General features: G+C 32.4%; 3 protein-coding genes and 1 long non-coding RNA gene across 5 annotated transcripts; 2 read left to right on the plus strand and 2 right to left on the minus strand.

Annotated features, from left to right (window-relative positions):
• The first annotated feature begins 977 nt into the window (after window positions 1-977).
• On the plus strand, window positions 978-4,372 carry LOC128195907 (uncharacterized). 2 transcript variants are annotated; one of them, XR_008247759.1, is made up of 3 exons: window positions 978-1,242; window positions 2,845-2,961; window positions 4,211-4,372. It is a non-coding gene; the product is annotated as an uncharacterized LOC128195907 (long non-coding RNA). The 2 variants fall into 2 exon arrangements; XR_008247760.1 differs by lacking the exon at window positions 978-1,242 and adding an exon at window positions 2,670-2,755.
• On the minus strand, window positions 3,138-4,108 carry LOC108326510 (probable glutathione S-transferase). Its single transcript, XM_017560059.2, has 2 exons — window positions 3,706-4,108; window positions 3,138-3,622 (listed from the first exon to the last, which is right to left on the minus strand). The coding sequence occupies exons 1-2, from the start codon at window positions 4,012-4,014 to the stop codon at window positions 3,275-3,277; spliced, it is 657 nt and encodes a 218-aa protein (XP_017415548.1). The 5' UTR covers window positions 4,015-4,108; the 3' UTR covers window positions 3,138-3,274.
• A 2,874-nt stretch (window positions 4,373-7,246) lies between the features above and the next one.
• Window positions 7,247-10,331, minus strand: LOC108326509 (aluminum-activated malate transporter 12). The gene is made up of 6 exons (XM_017560058.2): window positions 9,811-10,331; window positions 9,558-9,698; window positions 8,940-9,212; window positions 8,734-8,855; window positions 8,496-8,639; window positions 7,247-8,220 (listed from the first exon to the last, which is right to left on the minus strand). The coding sequence occupies exons 1-6, from the start codon at window positions 10,085-10,087 to the stop codon at window positions 7,597-7,599; spliced, it is 1,581 nt and encodes a 526-aa protein (XP_017415547.1). The 5' UTR covers window positions 10,088-10,331; the 3' UTR covers window positions 7,247-7,596.
• A 4,474-nt stretch (window positions 10,332-14,805) lies between these two features.
• LOC108324999 (uncharacterized) lies at window positions 14,806-17,347 on the plus strand. The gene is made up of 4 exons (XM_017557973.2): window positions 14,806-15,142; window positions 15,260-15,382; window positions 16,248-16,466; window positions 16,704-17,347. The coding sequence occupies exons 1-4, from the start codon at window positions 14,987-14,989 to the stop codon at window positions 17,118-17,120; spliced, it is 915 nt and encodes a 304-aa protein (XP_017413462.1). The 5' UTR covers window positions 14,806-14,986; the 3' UTR covers window positions 17,121-17,347.
• Window positions 17,348-17,603: the final 256 nt, after the last annotated feature.

Here is a 17,603-nt window from a genome sequence, read left to right on the forward strand (position 1 = left end):
TACTGTAGCAATTAAAAATATAATATTAAGTTTTTTTTAAAGAATCTTAATAGTAAAAAAGTCATGGAAAAAAATTGAACTATTTTTCATTATCGGTTGATTTTCAAATAACTTTTTAACTTATATCTCACAGTGGTACTTGTTGAGATTTCGCCCACGAAGTCTCAAATAAAAACCGAAAGAGTAATTTTCTCTGAGTAATGAAAAAAAAAACTCTGCAAATATTTGATTGAAAATTAAATTCTGTTTGATATTTGACAACCTAATTATTTATCAACTATAACTTTATTATAATATAAGTGCGTATAACTTTTTAATAAACTTACATCAATTTGACTCAATAATACTTATGCTACTAAAGGATGTTTCATTTTACACCTCAAACATTTCCTGCTTCAACTTTTTAAAAAATTCTTCTTTTAACTTTAATAAATATTTTTTAATTCTTTTTTAAAATAACTCCTCACCTTTAGGGATTTCAATATCCAATTCATAAATTTTATTTTAAACTTTACTTATAAATTTAAAATTTAATAATAATTTAATTTAATTTAAAATTTTAATATTATTTAATATACATTTATATCTTAATAATTATTAAAATATAATTTTTATTATTACAATAGTTATATATAAAAATAAAAAAATAATTAAAATAAAAAAATAAAAAAATAATATAAAATATAATTTAATATATTTAAATAAATTAAATTATATTAAAATATTAAATCAAATTAAATAATTGTTAAATTTTAAATAAAACACAGAACTTTCAAAATAATTGTTTATGGATATGCAAACAATTTTTTTCTTAAATTTTGTTTTTTATTTAAGAGTTAATTATTTTTAATTTAATTTAAAAATTTATTATATTTTCATATTTTAATAATTATTAAAATATAATTTAATAACCACCGTAAATAAAAAAAATCTAACTTACCTTGTTTATTAAACATAAATTAAAATTACACGTGGCCATGAACTAATAAAGTAATAAACTCTGAAATCAATAACATGAAACTAATAAGATCTGTCCAAAATATTCAAAATCGAGAAATCTCTCTTGGCGCCAGATTGATAACCTTCCCTCTCACCAAGAGCGCAACTAACACCCAGTCGTCACTCACTCTACGCCGGTCAGAAGTTATCATCATTGTCTTCTCCACTCACAGTTTCAAAATTTCCGTCACCATCTCTTAAGCAAAACGCGATCAGAGGCGAAGGGAGTGCGTGGAACATCATGTATTTACAACAATAAATTCTAAAGTTTTTATGGTGAAATTTGGGTGGAAAACAATTTTAGGGTGAACGTTTTGGATTGGTTCGATTGCTTCTCATACGTGACAAAATTTTAGTAGTCGTATTGCTTTCAATTTAATAAATTGAGTGAGTCAAGAATGTAGGTTTAGGTTTGAAATGCAATTTGTTGCTGTTGTAATTGGCGAAATTTAATTGGGGCTGAAAGCTTTCCGGTCCCCCTGGTCTTCACCTAATTGTGGAAGAGGGGAGGTGCATTGAGTATAACCTAATTGTGGAATGATTTATGATTTTATTGAATTAAAAAATGTATAATCATGAAACCCCTATTTATAAGTTGTCTTTTTTACGGTGAGTTTGCCATGAATTTACTATTATTTAAGATAATGTTTTTAGTGAGGGTTTTTAACAGTCAATATCTAAAGTGTGTATGGACAAATTCTTCTTTATACTTTATGTGTAATTCTGCATCCAATTAAGCTTGATTTTCGTTTGACGCTAAACCGTTTTCCCAAATGCTGTGTAGTCCAGTGGTTTTGAGTTTGAATTTGAAAGAATTAACAAGGTGAGAATTAACAAAGATTTGTTTCATTCCTGCTTTATTGTAGTTACGGTTTTTTTAAAAGGAAATAATATATATTTTGAGAGTTTGAACTATGATTTTGCTGTTTTTGAGTGATTTAATGGTTCTCAACGCATCATTTGCATTCATATATTCATTCAATCATGTCCATATCAGTTCCATTGCATAACTTTGAGTCTTCTTGCATAATTTTGAGTCTTCTTGCTTAATATTGAGTCTTCATTCTGACATGCATTTCATCAAACAGTTGGTGCATTCAAGGGTTTCACTCAGGCATTTCTTCAAACAGTTTTGGTATTCACATTTCCACTTAGCTTTTCTTCATTCTAACTTATGTTTCCATATATCATTCATGACATTCTATACATGCATTGCTCATTCCTAATCACTCTGGATTAGTTTCATACTAGATTTGCATTTTTCTCATTCATATTATCATACATTGTGTACAGCAGCATTGTATATTTAGTCCCTTGCATCATATCCATTTCATTCTTTATACTAATAGTTGTTGTATCCATATTTGTTTATAGTTTTACATTGTAAATACCCCCCAATTTTGTGATATTAATCATGGTTAAGCTCTTACAAGCTAGCTACTAAAATTAGAGTTCCTAGGATTGACTCAGGTTTCCTCTATACATTAGAGGGGGAATTTGATTTTTTACTAGAGTTCTATGCGACTATGGGCTCTATCAGAAGAAGCTACGGGATAGGATGGAAAACATGACAAATGTTAGTCTCCTTGGAATATTTCTTGAGCAATTGTTGTATTACAAACATTTATTGATTGAAGTGATGCTACTTTTATTATTACACAGCAATTATGGTTCTAAACCTTTGTTTCTTAATTGTGCTCTTGCTATCTTTTCTGGCTTTACTGAAGTAGAAATTCGAGTTTTGCAAGCTCCTAAGGTAGATTATTATTTAATTATGTTAGTACTTTGTAATTTTTATCCTGCACTGACAATGTTATTTTTTTTTTCTTTGTCTCTGAGTTGTAGCTTCGTTTGTTGCTGCTGTTATCTATGTTTTGTTCCATTTGGAATTGCGTTCAGTTGTAGATCAGAGAGGAGGAGGACTTCAATTCAGGACATGGGAGGTGGAACGTCAATAATAAGGTATTTAATTCAACTTTTGATCTACATTTTTATTTTCTTAGTTGAATTATGTTGAGATTTGGCTGTAGTGAATAAAAATATTACAAAATCACATTAAATAAAAAAGTCATGACATAAGCGCATTATTTAACTGTATTTTTTGATAGTGAAAACATATTCTCTCTTACCATAAATAAAGAGAATTCAATTTTATTTCGTTCAAATATTATATATTTCATTTTTTCATTGAAATTTCTCAAGTTTGAACACACGGTCAGACTATAACCACAATTCCATTACCTCTTTTGAGTTGTTTATTCTACTGTTTTGTGACTTATTGCTGCCTGCGCCATTGAAGATGTATCAACAGTTTCCCATAATCCGGAAGGTTTTCTTTGATGACAGGAACTTGTTTGAAGTTTTGTGTCCACGCATGCAACCGAGGAAATCTGTTGGGTTCAATTAATTTCAACCCAACAATTTCCTCCAAGCCTTCCAACCAATGGCTTAGGCATCCATATGCTATGTCCACCATTCCAATGTTGTTGCCTCCAAAGAATTTCTTCTCCCCTAGACCTTGCTCTTCGATTACTGTTATAGTTTCTTGTGCTCTTTTCCATGCACTTGCTCTTTCTTGTTCATCTTTGTAAGGTCGGAGAAACATATCAGTGATAGAGGCGATCTAGAAAATCAAAAGCACACCAGCAGTTAGAGAATATTACGGAAAAAAAGTTGTGAAAAGTAATAGAGATGAAATAAGAATACCGAATCTTCTCCAAATTTAATCCAAAAGCGAGCTAAGGCTTTCTGATGGTTGTCTTTTGGCAGCAATGGGTTATGTGGCCATGTGTCTTCGATGTATTCAAGGATGACCATAGACTCTGGAATGGCTCTGCCTCCATGAATAAGCACTGGGACTTTCTTGTAAACTGGATTGGATTGCAGAAGTAGGTCGCCTTTGTTGTGTCTGTCAATCTCTATGTACTCATAACTAATGCCCTTTAACTTCAGAGCCCATATCACCCTATGAACGAAAGGGCTAGACCAAAACCCAAGCACTTTAACCTCTCCCATTGTTGCTTATTTTCAGTTGCAGTGCAACATGGAACCTTATAATAACAATAACATTCGTCTTATCTTATCATGGACTAAGTCAAGGAGCTTATTCCAATTCGTCTTATCTTTCCTCTTTGGATATCTCGTCTTTTATTCCATCGAATTTTTCAGTTACGTATTAAAATCAAACTCTGATAGTTTTTGTTTGTTTCAGATATCGAATTTGCTTGGGAAGTCTGATGGAAAGAGACGTATTCCTAACAAAATCAAGAAAAGAGGCAATTTTCAAACTGTGGTATCCACTTTTCTATTGTCTGCTATTATTAGTCACAATTTGTCTTAAGTGAGGTTGTTTCCATAATAAATTGTAAATGATCCAACCATTATGAATCCTATATTACTTAATTATATTTTTACTTCTGTTAGACTACTTGTTCTTTTGGTAACAAGAGAAAGTTCATAAATTTTGGTTTTGACTTTGATTTTTACTTCACCTCTTCTTACTTTTATATTCATTTTACACCTCTTTCTTTAACCATTTAAATTCACATATTCTATTTTCTTTTATTCACTCGTCTACAAAACCTCCTTAAAAGAGACTAAATTTTCAGTAAGCCTGTTTTCTAACCCCTTTGAACCCATTACCCTTGTGTAGCAGATATCATATTCTTCCCTAACCCATATGCACAAGGCTTGTGAGCTATGGTTGTGGAAATGACAATTTTTTTTAAATTAAGATATTTCATATATGTTTATATAAGTATTATTAAAAAAATGAAAATTAAAAAAATATTGTATTACAAGATGTTTATTATAAATTTAAAATATAATTTATATATTCAAATTATTTATTTATTATAATAAAATATATTATAATATAACTTAAATATTTATAGTTATTTTTTGGATAAAATTTATCAATCAACAATGAAAACACATGCAGATAGTCTTGGGTTTTCAAAATCCATCCAAAAGAAATTAGAGAAACTGATTTTCTTCTTTTAAAAGTAGAGGGTTACTTCTTACACCACCCACTTTACTACCTGCACTACCACATTTTTTTAAATTTCATTATATTTTAAAATATCCTACACTCACACATCTTTTCTTCAACATTGTATTTTAAATTAATATATAAATATTATTTAATTTTTTTAAAATTATTACTTAATTATTTATAAATTAATTTTATTTAATTTAATAAAACAATTATTATTAATTTAATTTATGTATTATTATTTAAATAATAATTAAAATATTTTTTATAAATGTATTAAAACGGACGTGCCACATCCGTTAACGACATCCGTTGACTTTTTCCTTTTTTTTAGTTTTTAGTTTTTTAATTTTTTATATTTTAAATTAATATATAAATATTATTTAATTATTTTAAAATTATTACTTAATTATTTATAAATTAATTTTATTTTATTTAATAAAATAATTATTATTAATTTAATTTATGTATTATTATTTAAATAATAATTAAAATTTTTGTTATAAATCTACTAAACGGATGTGCCACATCCGTTAAGAGATGTGGCGACATCCGTTGAATTAGTTTTTATTTTTATTTTTTTAGTTTTTAGTTTTTAAATTTTTTATATTTTAAATTAATATATAAATATTATTTAATTTTTTTAAAATTATTACTTAATTATTTATAAATTAATTTTATTTTATTTAATAAAATAATAATTATTAATTTAATTTATATATTATTATTTAAATAATAAATAAAATATTTTTTAAAAATCTATTAAACGGATGTGGCTACATCCGTTGAAATTTTTTTTTTTTAAATAAAAATAATAAATTAAAATATAAAATATGTAAACGGATACGTTTACGGATGTTAATATCCGTCGGATATTAACATCTATTAAAGGTGAAACGAATGTTAACATTCGTTTTATAACAAAGACAAATTAGGTATGAAATGATGCCGGAGAAGTTGGTGGTGATAGATGAAACAACTCTCTTAAAAGTAACCAAGTACATGGCCAATTCAGAAGGTTTCAGAACCGTGTCCAAAGAATGTCCAAATTAAAAATAGTACTAATACCCAGATTACAATTTCGAAAAAAACCGAATAAACTCTGAATTTTTTCAACGATGTCAATAAAATTAGAACCTAAAGTACTGTGTGTTACATAGTTTTCAACCAATCTTACTAAATTTTGTAATCAGTTTTTTATTACATAGTTAACTGCCAATGAATAGTATGTATTTAATTATGCTTTGAAACATAATAATCGTATGAATAATTACCAGATCAAAACAAATCCTGCGAACAATTACTAATAATCATGTATAATAAAAAGAATCAGTTTAATTAATAAATAGGTATCAATTAAAACAACTAAACTCTGATTTTCCTAACTAGAAAAAGGTGAGACTTGTTTCAGAAACTAATCAAATGAGAAGAATATATCCTTGTAATATTTATAATAGTTCTTTTCTCATTTATTCGATATGGGCTTAGTATAATGTCTTGAAAGTACATTTTTTAGTGTTTTAACACATCGTACATAAATTCTCAATTCTAATTTTAAAAATGAAATAATATTGTATTATTTTGGTAACTAAAATGCATAATCAGATATAAAAAAAACGACTATAATAAAAGTGCCACATAGTCTCATGTGAATTATTAATTGAAGAATATGAGGGTGGTTTTCAACAATGATTTCTTAATAAACATTGTTATCTTGCAATTTAAAACATGTGTTAACAGAGTCGTTCACTTTTATTATTATATATTTTAGGTTTAATAGGTTCGGAGATCCTTATATTTGTGGGTTCGTTTCAATTGGGTCCTCCAATTTTGAAAGTGATCAATTTGGTCCCTAATTTAACAAAATTGAGTCAATAATACCCTTTCCGTTAAATATAATGAACGGCGTTAACTTTTTAAACATGTGGCATGTTGAGGCATCCTTTTATTTGCAGGTGGCACAGTTTTATTTGAAGGATGCTTCAACATACCACATGTTTAAAAAGTTAATGACGTCCATTGCATTTAACGGAAAGGGTATTATTGACTCAATTTTGTTAAATTAGGGACCAAATTGATCACTTTCAAAATTGGAGGACCCAATTGAAACGAATCCACAAATATAGGGACCTCCGAACCTATTAAACCTATATTTTAAATGAAAATACTCAAAAACTATATTATTGCCTTCCTACATGATTCATTAACACGCCTACTAAGAGGCTTATCCATGCTTGAGGGTAAGAAAAGGAATAACAAAATATAAAAATGATCTTATTTATTATAATGTATATATTATTATATCATCATAATAATAAGGTTCTCATTCAAAACATTATCACTCATAATAAAATTGTATACAAAATATTGTAAACTAAATCTCCATGCTAGCTATATCTAAAAGGGCTTCGCTTTGCCCATAAGGGTACATTGTTGTGGAAGCATTTTACGTACACCTTCTCCATCAAAAAGTACTAGCAATTTGTTTCTCTACACACACTACATGCATGCATCAATTTACATGCACGTAGCTCTGCTCAGTAGATGATGATAATAATAGTTGAGATGAAGAATGTGCCAAAAAGCACTCTGAGTTCTTCTAACTATTCTGATCCAGCAGAAGGCACGCCATTCTGAGCTATATCCGTCTTTGGTTTCTCACAAGTCACAACAATCTTATCACCATTTTCAACGTCTTCGAACTCTCTAAAATATGCCATTCTCCCCAGATCTTCAACTTCATCCATGACGCGATCAAGTTTGGCCACCATCTCCACAAGCAAAGAAGTGAAAGCTGCAAAGGGTAAAGCTTCTGAGAACTCAAGGCTTACTATCGCAGCCTTACTCAGTTGTGTCCTTAAAACCTTCTTTGTAAGCTCCCGAGAGTGCTCTCTGGATCTACATCCAAGCCGAGAAGAAGAACCAATATTCTTAACACGTGGTAATGATGTTCTGGTGTCTTCTTCAAGCTTTTGGTCATGGTGTTGAACTGCTTGAATTGGGGTGTTTATGGCTCGACTATTCCTGGAACCTAGTACAAGTTGTGGTTGTGATTTCAAGGCACTGTTGAGGTCTTGTAATGCTGCATTGAGATTGTTGGAGAGCATTTCAGGGGAGAACTGACGATTGTTCCTTATGCTTTTGGCCAGTTCCCTTAATACTTTCGAAACTTCCTCTCCAAGTCTGATGCAAGAGTCTTTGTAGAGTGCACGAATTGATTTTGGTGTCTGATGAAGGAAGTGTTAATAGATAAATAGTAAGATTATGGTAACAAGCACCCAATGAGAAGTTAGTTTTCTTAGAAACTCAGATCTGATATAAGTTTTTCTTAGAAGTTTCATAGCCTTCTAAAATAACAAGGTTAAGGATACTTTCAAGATATGCTTACGTTTTTGAAAGAGTAATGATCTTTTGATTTACATTTATCTTTTGGATTGGAAGTTCAGTCGATGGAAAAACTCGCTTTCTTAAGTGTTTTTCTTCTAGATGATTTGATCAGTACCTGAATTTCAGATTGCAGACATCCATGTAGTGCAACAACAGTGTAACTGAAATAGCGAAGTGCAGCTCCAACTTTTGCATATTGATGCCATGGGATTCTGTGACAATATCTTAAGTATCTTGGTTCCCAGCTTGCTTGTAATGCCTGTTTTCCACACAACAATTCACACATGAACTTGTATCACAAATCACTAATTTCTGACATGTTTCACATAGAGAGGAAAGAGGCACTGAATTACCAGTGTTTCATCGGTTGTTTTGGAATCTAAAACAGCCTTGTAACCTTTGTAAATAGGATCCTCAGATGAATCATCTTGACATGTTGATTCTTCGGAATCATTAAAATATTCCCTGACACAGACTGCGTGATTGTTTTAGCCATCAATGATAATCTTCAACAGTTATTTGTTTTGACAAACTTTCAGTGTATGTTCATTTTAATTACCTTGTATGCAGTTGGCCAAGCCTTCAAGCCTTGATATGGTGTTGTTGTGGAGGTCTTCCCCTGACCAGTTTGGAAACACCAATATGCTCATCACAAGGCATATGGCACAACCTATGGCAATGGTGGAAATACGATCTTCTGCAATGCTCCAGACATCATCAATGCGATAGCTTGATACAGTTATCAAATTAAAGGTCAGGAGAAAGATCAGAACACCATAGTCATAATTCTTCTTGATATAGGGGATAAACCTCACATAACTTGTCATTGTTCCTGGCAACCAAAAGCAAAACAATGACTCAAAAACATATTTGGTAACCCCATACACAAGACAGAAAACCAGGTTACAAGTTATTTGCTTTATAGATACTGAAAATGACAAACATAGGCCAAGAACGTGAACGATAAATTAATCTGAAGTGTTTGTACTTTGTATGATTGTGTCTAGCTATACAAATCAATTAAGTTTCTCAAAAGTTTTCAACTTTACACACTTCTATGGCATGGCAACAGCAAAATCAATTCACCAGATCTCTATTTTGGTAATTCTCCAAAAGCCTTTGAAATTATATTTAAGCCGAGGAAAGTTTCTTTCATGACATAGTAGTAAATGGTTACCTATAATGAAAACTGCAATAGCAATGAAAACCGCTCGAAAAATCCGACCAGGGGCATCTGCAATATATTCAGTGAGAAATGCCAATGATGCTGCTAGCAGAGTTCCCAATCCTCTATTCAGTCCTTTGGATAATGTTGCCCCTGCAATCAGAGAAAAACCAAAAGGATGAAAACATAAAGGGATGCTTCAATACCTACTGAATGACCTTGCTGAGATTCACAAAACAAAACAATGTGACTGAGATAACCTTACCTACAGTAAACTCCATCACCACAACCACTGTCATGACAGCCCACATAGCATTTTGCCCAATCCCATTGAACAATGGCTCCATTAGATACAGCAAAGAAACTAGTGTTAAAGCTATGCCAACTTTGAAAGAATGAACCACCCTTCTCGGATCCTCTTTGCCAACCTTCCATGTTTCTCTCCCGGCCAAACCAGGAAACCTTTTCACCTTATCAGCAAAGCAATGAACATACCCCATTTGCACAGAGCATCTGTTACTCCTAACATCGGTTTCAGCCATAGAACCTTCAAACCCTTCACCACCTCTGATTTCTGAGCACAAAGATCGTTAACGTGTTTCCGTTACGATAAAGGGTATGTTATGCTTTGCTTAAAAGCCTGTCACAAAATGACAAGGAACATGCAACAAAGACAGAGGGAAAACGTTTCCCTCTTAATGATGGACACCGATGATATATTGGATACAGACAGTTCCAGCCGTTTTGTTGGTGTTTATAACAGAGAAATATAATCAAGTTGGTTGCATTCGTAGGTACTTATAATGTCAATGTTCAGTGGATAGTTATCGTTTTGGTGACCAGAATCTTATATAACAATTAAATTCCCACAACCAACTTTTATACCAGAAAATGTTAACATGGTTCATTACCATTATTAACTATTTTTTGTATATAGAAAAATACAGATAGATGTGTACTAGAATTAGCAAGGATTTAATGTTTTTTTTTTAAAAATACTTGTTAAGTTTCCACAATTATATGTTTTAGATGTATTTACTGTTCATTGTAAAATACAACTGTGTGGACTAACATTGACCGTACACATGGCACAACATTCTTGGTGTTAATGGTTAATTTGGAAATTTGAGTACAGCTGATATCTGCTTTTTTAGTTGCAGGAACAGGTTGATCCTATGTATACATGTGACTATTAGTGTTCTAAATAATCTTAGTTGTCTTTTCTTTTGAAATATAATAAAATAGGTTGTTGGTTGTAGTCATTTTCTGTCTCGCTTATCAAAAGTAGAGCAAACCTGCTTATCTTTGTTGGTTGCAGTATTGTCGCAAAGTTTTACTACAACACGTCTCTTTTATTTAGAAATGCTCACATGTAATGGCGATAAAGTTAGATTTTTCTCATAGAAAATAGAATACGATGAAGACAGGAAAAAGAAAAGAAAAAGTAAAGGTAATTGTAGAAGGTAACCAATATCATGAAAAAAATAATTATAAATAGTGAAAATTTGTTCCGTAGGGACAAAAATTAATGTAAGAAATTACAGTTTCATGTTATTGTCCGACAAAATTATATTTGGTTTCTTATTTTGTCTTTACTTATTGTTTCTTAGGAGCTTAATCTTAGTCATCCCCTGATATTGATTTTGTTGGTTGTCACTGTAACTCACCTACTCTGATTTTTAGCTTAAGTGATACTCTTTATAGATGTTTATTTTATTGAATAAAAAAGAGGTGGGAAATTGATTGAGAAAAAAAATATCGATCTAAATATAACAACCGACTTAAATGTTTTATAAATAGTTGATTTTTTTTAATAAAAAGTAAAATAAATTAAAAGTTTATTAATGAGAATTTCATAAACTCATTGTAAATGTTTATTTCGTATAAAAAATATCTATGAGTTAAGTAAAATTGTAACATCCCAAAATTATACAGTCATCAACTATATACTTAGAATAATCACATATATTAATAATTCAAAATAGTTTTAAAACAAAGGGAACAACAATAACGAAAGTGGCCGAACGGCCTCTAATGTACATAATTCAACGAGCGTTCGCAAAAAGATAAGGACGAACGGTTTACAAAACAATGATCGAACGTCCAACTATTTACAATCAACAAATGAGCGCTCGCTCACAGCCGCTCGCTAACCTAATTAAAAACCGAACGTCTTTACTGTTCGGCCTTCACTTCCACTTCTACGAGATTGGCGTCCTCCAAATTTTCTTCTTCCAGTGTTTCTTCCAGTAACGCCTCTCCGTCTGCTCACATCCACACGGATGATCATTGCATAGACAAAACGAAGGTTCAAGGACGAACGACAACACAAGAAAGAGACACAGGGTAAGCTTATTGAATTTAATTCAAGCCAACACATACATTTTATACATATCAGTTCCAGCAAGTAAGTTCACAACATATACATTCAATTCATACATAAATTTCATCCAAAAATCCTGATACTAGACCGACCGTTCGGACTGTATGAATCCTGTGTAGCTAAGGCGTCCGTGCACTCAGGTGGGGTAACTGGAATGCTCATCAGTAGCCACCTAAGGTTAGTCTGTTCTGTCCAAGTTACAGTTATGGACTAGACCTCCTGCCATTCCCACACATGACATGCTCCTCTCTACTTGAGAACGAGCACTCACGGAATATCAGGATGGATCACCATCTAAGCTTACCACGTTCATACTTACAAATCTCAATATCCATTCAAGAGTCGTTCCACCCTGGAACGCTCGTTCAAATTCAAAATCACAATTTCAGTTCTCATAGTGTTCGCACACCTTAATTTATTCTCTTGAATACATTTTCATTCTATGTTCCACTTTCTTAAAAAGACGAACGTTCACTCCTCTTCCTAGCGAGGACGAACGTCGAGGGCGAGACCGAGAAAGACTTCTTTGAATTAGTTAAATGAACTAACTCTATTACGATCGTAAAGTACTTAGAATAATTTAAGTTCAATGACTCTGACAAGAATCCAAGGGATAAATATATCACGACTTATTTGGATAAAATAACCGAACACGATTTAATTCAGGGGACAAACCTCCAGTCAATGACCGAGCGCGAAGGTAGGCGTTTAATGAATTTTTGGACGAACGTCACAGAAGACTTGGACGAACGTCACTAAATATATTGTACGAACGCTATTTAAATTTAGGACGAACGCTTATGGGAATTCAGGACGAACGTTATTATCGCTCGTTGCACTTTACGAAAAGGACGAGCGTTCGGTCTGAGACCGAGCGCCACTTAGGACGAACGCTCAATAGATGACCAAGCACTAATTAAAACGGACGCTCGATATAAGACCGAGCGGTACAATCTGAGTTTAATTATTTAATTGTTGGTCACTACTAGGATGAGCCGAACGCTCAAACCTAGACTTTCGCAAGAGGACGCTCGTTCTTAAACCGAATCCTTTCCAAATGAAAGAATTCCTACTCTAAATCATTTTCAGGGAAAACCGAACGGTAGAAGACCGTTCGATGACGAGCGTGCATTATCAAAGTAAGGACTATTATATTTTCCAGATTTTCCATCTACAACAACTTCACATTTTTCATACGATTCATATCTTATAATTTATCTCCACCATAAATCTCATACATTACAGAATTCATATTATCATACATCAGTTCATACTTAATACATCATATCCAAATATTAAATTACATACTATATAAGATTCTCATTAATCATTTATACCAAGCAACCATCAGCATACGAATACCATATTCATTCATTGTAACAGCGATCGTTCATAACTAATACATCCGCATACATCTCATGCATACAATCCATATCAAACATGCATACAACACACAATATAAATTAAATCACAATAAGCTTCCCTTACCCGGATTCAGTAGCGAACGTCCTAAAGAGTGGATCTTGACTCGCCTAAAAGAAGCTCTCTCAACGTTTCTCTTAAGCTTTCCCACTAAACTAACCAAAAGAAAAATGAAGGGCTTAGCCTACACCGTTGCATGCAGCTGAATACCGTTTACAGGAACACCAAAAACGATCGCCCAAGTGAAACTTACCAGAACTGGAAGTTGTTCGGTTCAATATAGAGCTCTCGGTGCAGGGAACGTCCTCACGGTACTGAAAGGTGAAAGGAGTAGAGAATGGTGAGTTACGGTAGAGAGAAGATGGAGGTTCTAGAGAGAAGATGGAGGATTTGAAAATTCAGAGTTTGGGGAAGAAGACGAAGTGTGCAGCATAGTGGGGAAAGAGTTTTTCTGAAAATTAATTTCTCTCCCCACTTAGGACGAACGTCCACTCGCCTGCTGCCACTTGGATTCCATTAAGGTTTTAGAATGTTCCAACACGACACTTGGCAGTCGCATGCAGAGTGGGTGTGATGGCGTGTCAGTGGAGGTGCACGTGTGGCGAGGTGCATTTATGGGAGCACAGTGGTGACTCAGCACAGACATTAATGGGACGTGACAAAAATAATATGAAAAACATGTAATATATTAGGCTATAAATAATATTTTACACTTTTATTATATTATTATTATTATCAGTTTATCACATTATTTTTTGAATAGTTTTTTTTTTATATTTTTCTAATGTTATTATGTTTTACATAAAAAAAATCTGTTGGACTTTTTAAAATGAGACACAACAATTCAAAGTCAATTTGTTTCCGCATTCCCATATTTTCTTGTTGCACTCCATACTTTCTAAATTTCAACTATACCCCTTGTTAAAATTAATAGAAAAGGACAGTATATATATATATATATATATATATATATATATATATATATATATATATATATATATATATATATATATATATTTTGTGTTTTAACTATATTTTGAATTGTGTAATTTGTAGATACTCTGTAAGACAAATTTATATTTTAAATTGTACAATTAATAATACAAATTTAAAAAAGAATAAAAAATATGAATTAAATTTTGAATTGTATAATTTATAATACAATTTTATATTTTAAATTGTATAATTTGTAATATAAATTTACAATATAATTAAAATGCATTTTAAAATTTAAAATTCATAATATAAATTTATATTTCAATTGCCGTAATGCAAATTTAGAAGACAACATAAGACCCAAAATTTTTAATAAGGGACAATCAAGTCATTTTGGTAAGATTATGAGCCCATGAAGAAAATATGGGGGCGCAGGAAGAATCCCCCAATACAAAATTGCTAGAGAGAAACCATGATAAGGCCCAACCCAGTTTGTGGTGGGATCTATGAAACGGACAAGAGAAAGCAGCGGCGAAAGGAGAACACAAAATCTACACCCAAAACAACAGAAAGTTGCAGGAGGGGAGCAGCGGAGCACGAAATTTTTACCCAGGTGTGTTCTGCATAAATCGTGACCTAGAAACACGCAGATTCAGTGTATTTGTGTAGTGAAAAACAATTCTAGGGTTTGGAGAGTGAAATGAGCAAGTATGGTTTGAACCTTAGGCCACCTAAGGCAAAGAAACAGGCACCAAGGCCCTCCCTTGCCACCCCTTTTGGATTTAATGAGGATGATGATAATGACGTCGAGAGGGAAATTGCTCTTCAGGCTAGCAAGAATAAACGTCTCAAGGAAGTAAGTTGATCTTTCTGTGATAGTTTCCTTGGTGTTTGATAATTTGCGTTCAATGTTTATAATCGGGCCTGTTGTATTTTGCTTCTTTGTATTATTATCTTACTTTCATTTTCTTAGGTTGAGGAGCAGCAGAAGAAAGCCTTGGAGGAAGATCCATCCGTATTTGATTATGATGGAGTCTATGACAAAATGAAAGCGAAGGAAACTCGTCCATTGACCCAAGATCGTGAAGAGAGAAAGGTAGCTTGCAGTTCTAGTGATCTTCTCTTACTTACAGTCAAACCGCCACTTTGTTATGTTTATAACTATGTAGAATCGTATTGTCAGGAACTGAGAATCTCTGGCACCTTGCATTTACATAATAATTAGGTTAATGACTCAGGTGATTAGCAGCATGAAGATATGCATCATTCACTTCTTTTTGTTTTTGGATTTAAATATCCTTTCATTTATTTAAATTTTTAAAATTGTCTTTATGCTAAGATACCACTGAAGTCATTTTGCTATGCTGTTGGATTGTCTTGAATCTATAATAAGTAATCTTTATTTATAAAAGAAATTGCCAAATCATCTTTATTGTACCCTTTCGTTGTTTGGGTAGGGTGGTTCGCATTACATAGGACACAGGACATAGTGGACGATGCAATGTGGCAGAAAAATGCTAGATGTAAGGAGGCTTATATACAGATGATAGATAATTAGATTATCGGGTAGCATAGGAACATATTTTCCTGATGTGTTAAAGTAACTTTATATAAAATTAAGATTGTGAGATTTTAAGGTTTAATATTTTTCAAAATTCCAAGATTACCGTATAAAGGTGTTAGTGTGAATCTGGGAATTGGTGTTTGACATGTATGAACACAACACAACTCATTCTCAAGGTTAGGAAATTTCATTGTCAAGGCCCTGTTTGAATAGTGAAAATGGTCTGGTGTGGGTTGCTCTGGGTTTCGAATAGGCTATGTGAGTATTCCTTTTTAATTTTTTGTTTAAATTTCTTTCTTGTTTTACTTTTGAGAGCTAGTGTTTAAATTTGTTAATTTTGGGTCATTTGCTAAATGACTTCGTTACTCATCATCAACCTGTAATCTTTGTGATGTAGCCAAAATATATCGAAAATCTGATGAAAAAGGCAAAAGAGCGAGAGCAGCATCGTGAGATTGTTTATGAGAAAAAGATTGCCAAAGAGAGAAGCAAAGACGACCATATCTATGCTGACAAAGACAAATTTGTTACAGAAGCATATAGAAAGAAGCTTGCCGAACGAGAGAGACAAATGGAGCTAGAGCGTTTGCGTGAACTTCAAGAAGAAAGAGATGATGTAAGTTCCTGTCTTTTAAATTTCACATAGTTTTTTTGCCATGTTTTCGTATCTTTTCTGTTGTCAACCTAGATTCGTAATGGATTTAAGATGTTCTAGTGTTTCCTTTCTTTTCTTTTCTCCCTCATTTTAGTGTATATATTTTTTCTTTAATTAAACTGGCATGGTCTTTTATGGTCTTATTCCTCTCTCTCTGTTCTTATTATTGACATTTTTTGTATTTTAATATTTGCATAGGTTACCAAGAAGAAGGATTTTTTGCTTGATTTTTATTCAAACCTTGACAAAAATGTTGCTTATGGAGCAAAAGATGCCCAAGCGAGGAAACGTGAGAAGCAGGCTGAGAGAAGAGTTGCAGAGAGCCACGCACCAAATGACCATGAACAACGTAATGGGTCAGATGAAGTGCAGCATTCATTGGACAACCCAAGTTCACTAGTGGAGTCTCCTGCAGAAAAGATTGGGGAACAGGGTGAGGCTTCTAATCCATTGGACACGAAACCAAATCCTGAGGCTTCTTCTGCGGAAGCAAAGAGTTCAGCTGAACAGCCATCAGCTTCTCAACCAAAGCCCGATCATCATAAAAGAAGTCTGGATGCTCTGGCTGCTGCAAAAGAGCGCTTTCTGGCGCGTAAGAAAGCAAAGGATCAATGAAAATTTCCCTGCCTTTGTTCACATGCTGGTGACTCATTTGGTCTTCAGTATTTCGTGCCTGATTTAATATCCATGATATCTGTTTTTCTGTAAACCTTAATGCCAAAGAGGATATCTGTGAAAGAGTCATAGAACATGATCTGGTATACATGGTTAGTGTATGATATTTAACTTTTGGGTCAATTCATGATTCACTTCATATGATCATGAACTTTTCCAAATGTTAACTTAATTCCATGCTGTTACTGTTGTGAATAGATTTGGGAACCATTTTATTTTCCAAAAATCTAACAAATAGATTTCTTAATTCCAATGAAAATGATCACTTTTGATGGCTCCTGCTTTAGACTCTGCAAACTATAATTCTCTAGAATGGTTTTTATCTTATCTATACGATATGGGACCTTGGCATCAATGCCTTAATTAACAGTTTGTCCATTTTGATTTGCCTGGTTCTCACTTTGGTTGTACATTTATTGGATT

This window comes from Vigna angularis, chromosome 3, assembly GCF_016808095.1.
Source record: "Vigna angularis cultivar LongXiaoDou No.4 chromosome 3, ASM1680809v1, whole genome shotgun sequence".
NCBI classification, from domain to species: domain Eukaryota; kingdom Viridiplantae; phylum Streptophyta; class Magnoliopsida; order Fabales; family Fabaceae; genus Vigna; species Vigna angularis.

Bases quoted from the DNA above. Each gene is read 5' to 3' on its own strand.
- LOC108326510 (XM_017560059.2), bottom strand. From the start codon at position 4,014: ATGGGAGAGGTTAAAGTGCTTGGGTTTTGGTCTAGCCCTTTCGTTCAT. The intron at 3,623-3,705 runs GTATTCTTATTT...TTGATTTTCTAG, and splicing joins TTAAATTTGGAGAAGATTCG to ATCGCCTCTATCACTGATAT.
- LOC108324999 (XM_017557973.2), top strand. From the start codon at position 14,987: ATGAGCAAGTATGGTTTGAACCTTAGGCCACCTAAGGCAAAGAAACAG. The intron at 15,143-15,259 runs GTAAGTTGATCT...TCATTTTCTTAG, and splicing joins AGAATAAACGTCTCAAGGAA to GTTGAGGAGCAGCAGAAGAA. The intron at 16,467-16,703 runs GTAAGTTCCTGT...ATATTTGCATAG, and splicing joins TTCAAGAAGAAAGAGATGAT to GTTACCAAGAAGAAGGATTT.
- LOC108326509 (XM_017560058.2), bottom strand. From the start codon at position 10,087: ATGGCTGAAACCGATGTTAGGAGTAACAGATGCTCTGTGCAAATGGGG. The intron at 9,699-9,810 runs GTAAGGTTATCT...CTCTGATTGCAG, and splicing joins GGTGATGGAGTTTACTGTAG to GGGCAACATTATCCAAAGGA. The intron at 8,221-8,495 runs GTACTGATCAAA...TTCCTTCATCAG, and splicing joins GTCTGCAATCTGAAATTCAG to ACACCAAAATCAATTCGTGC.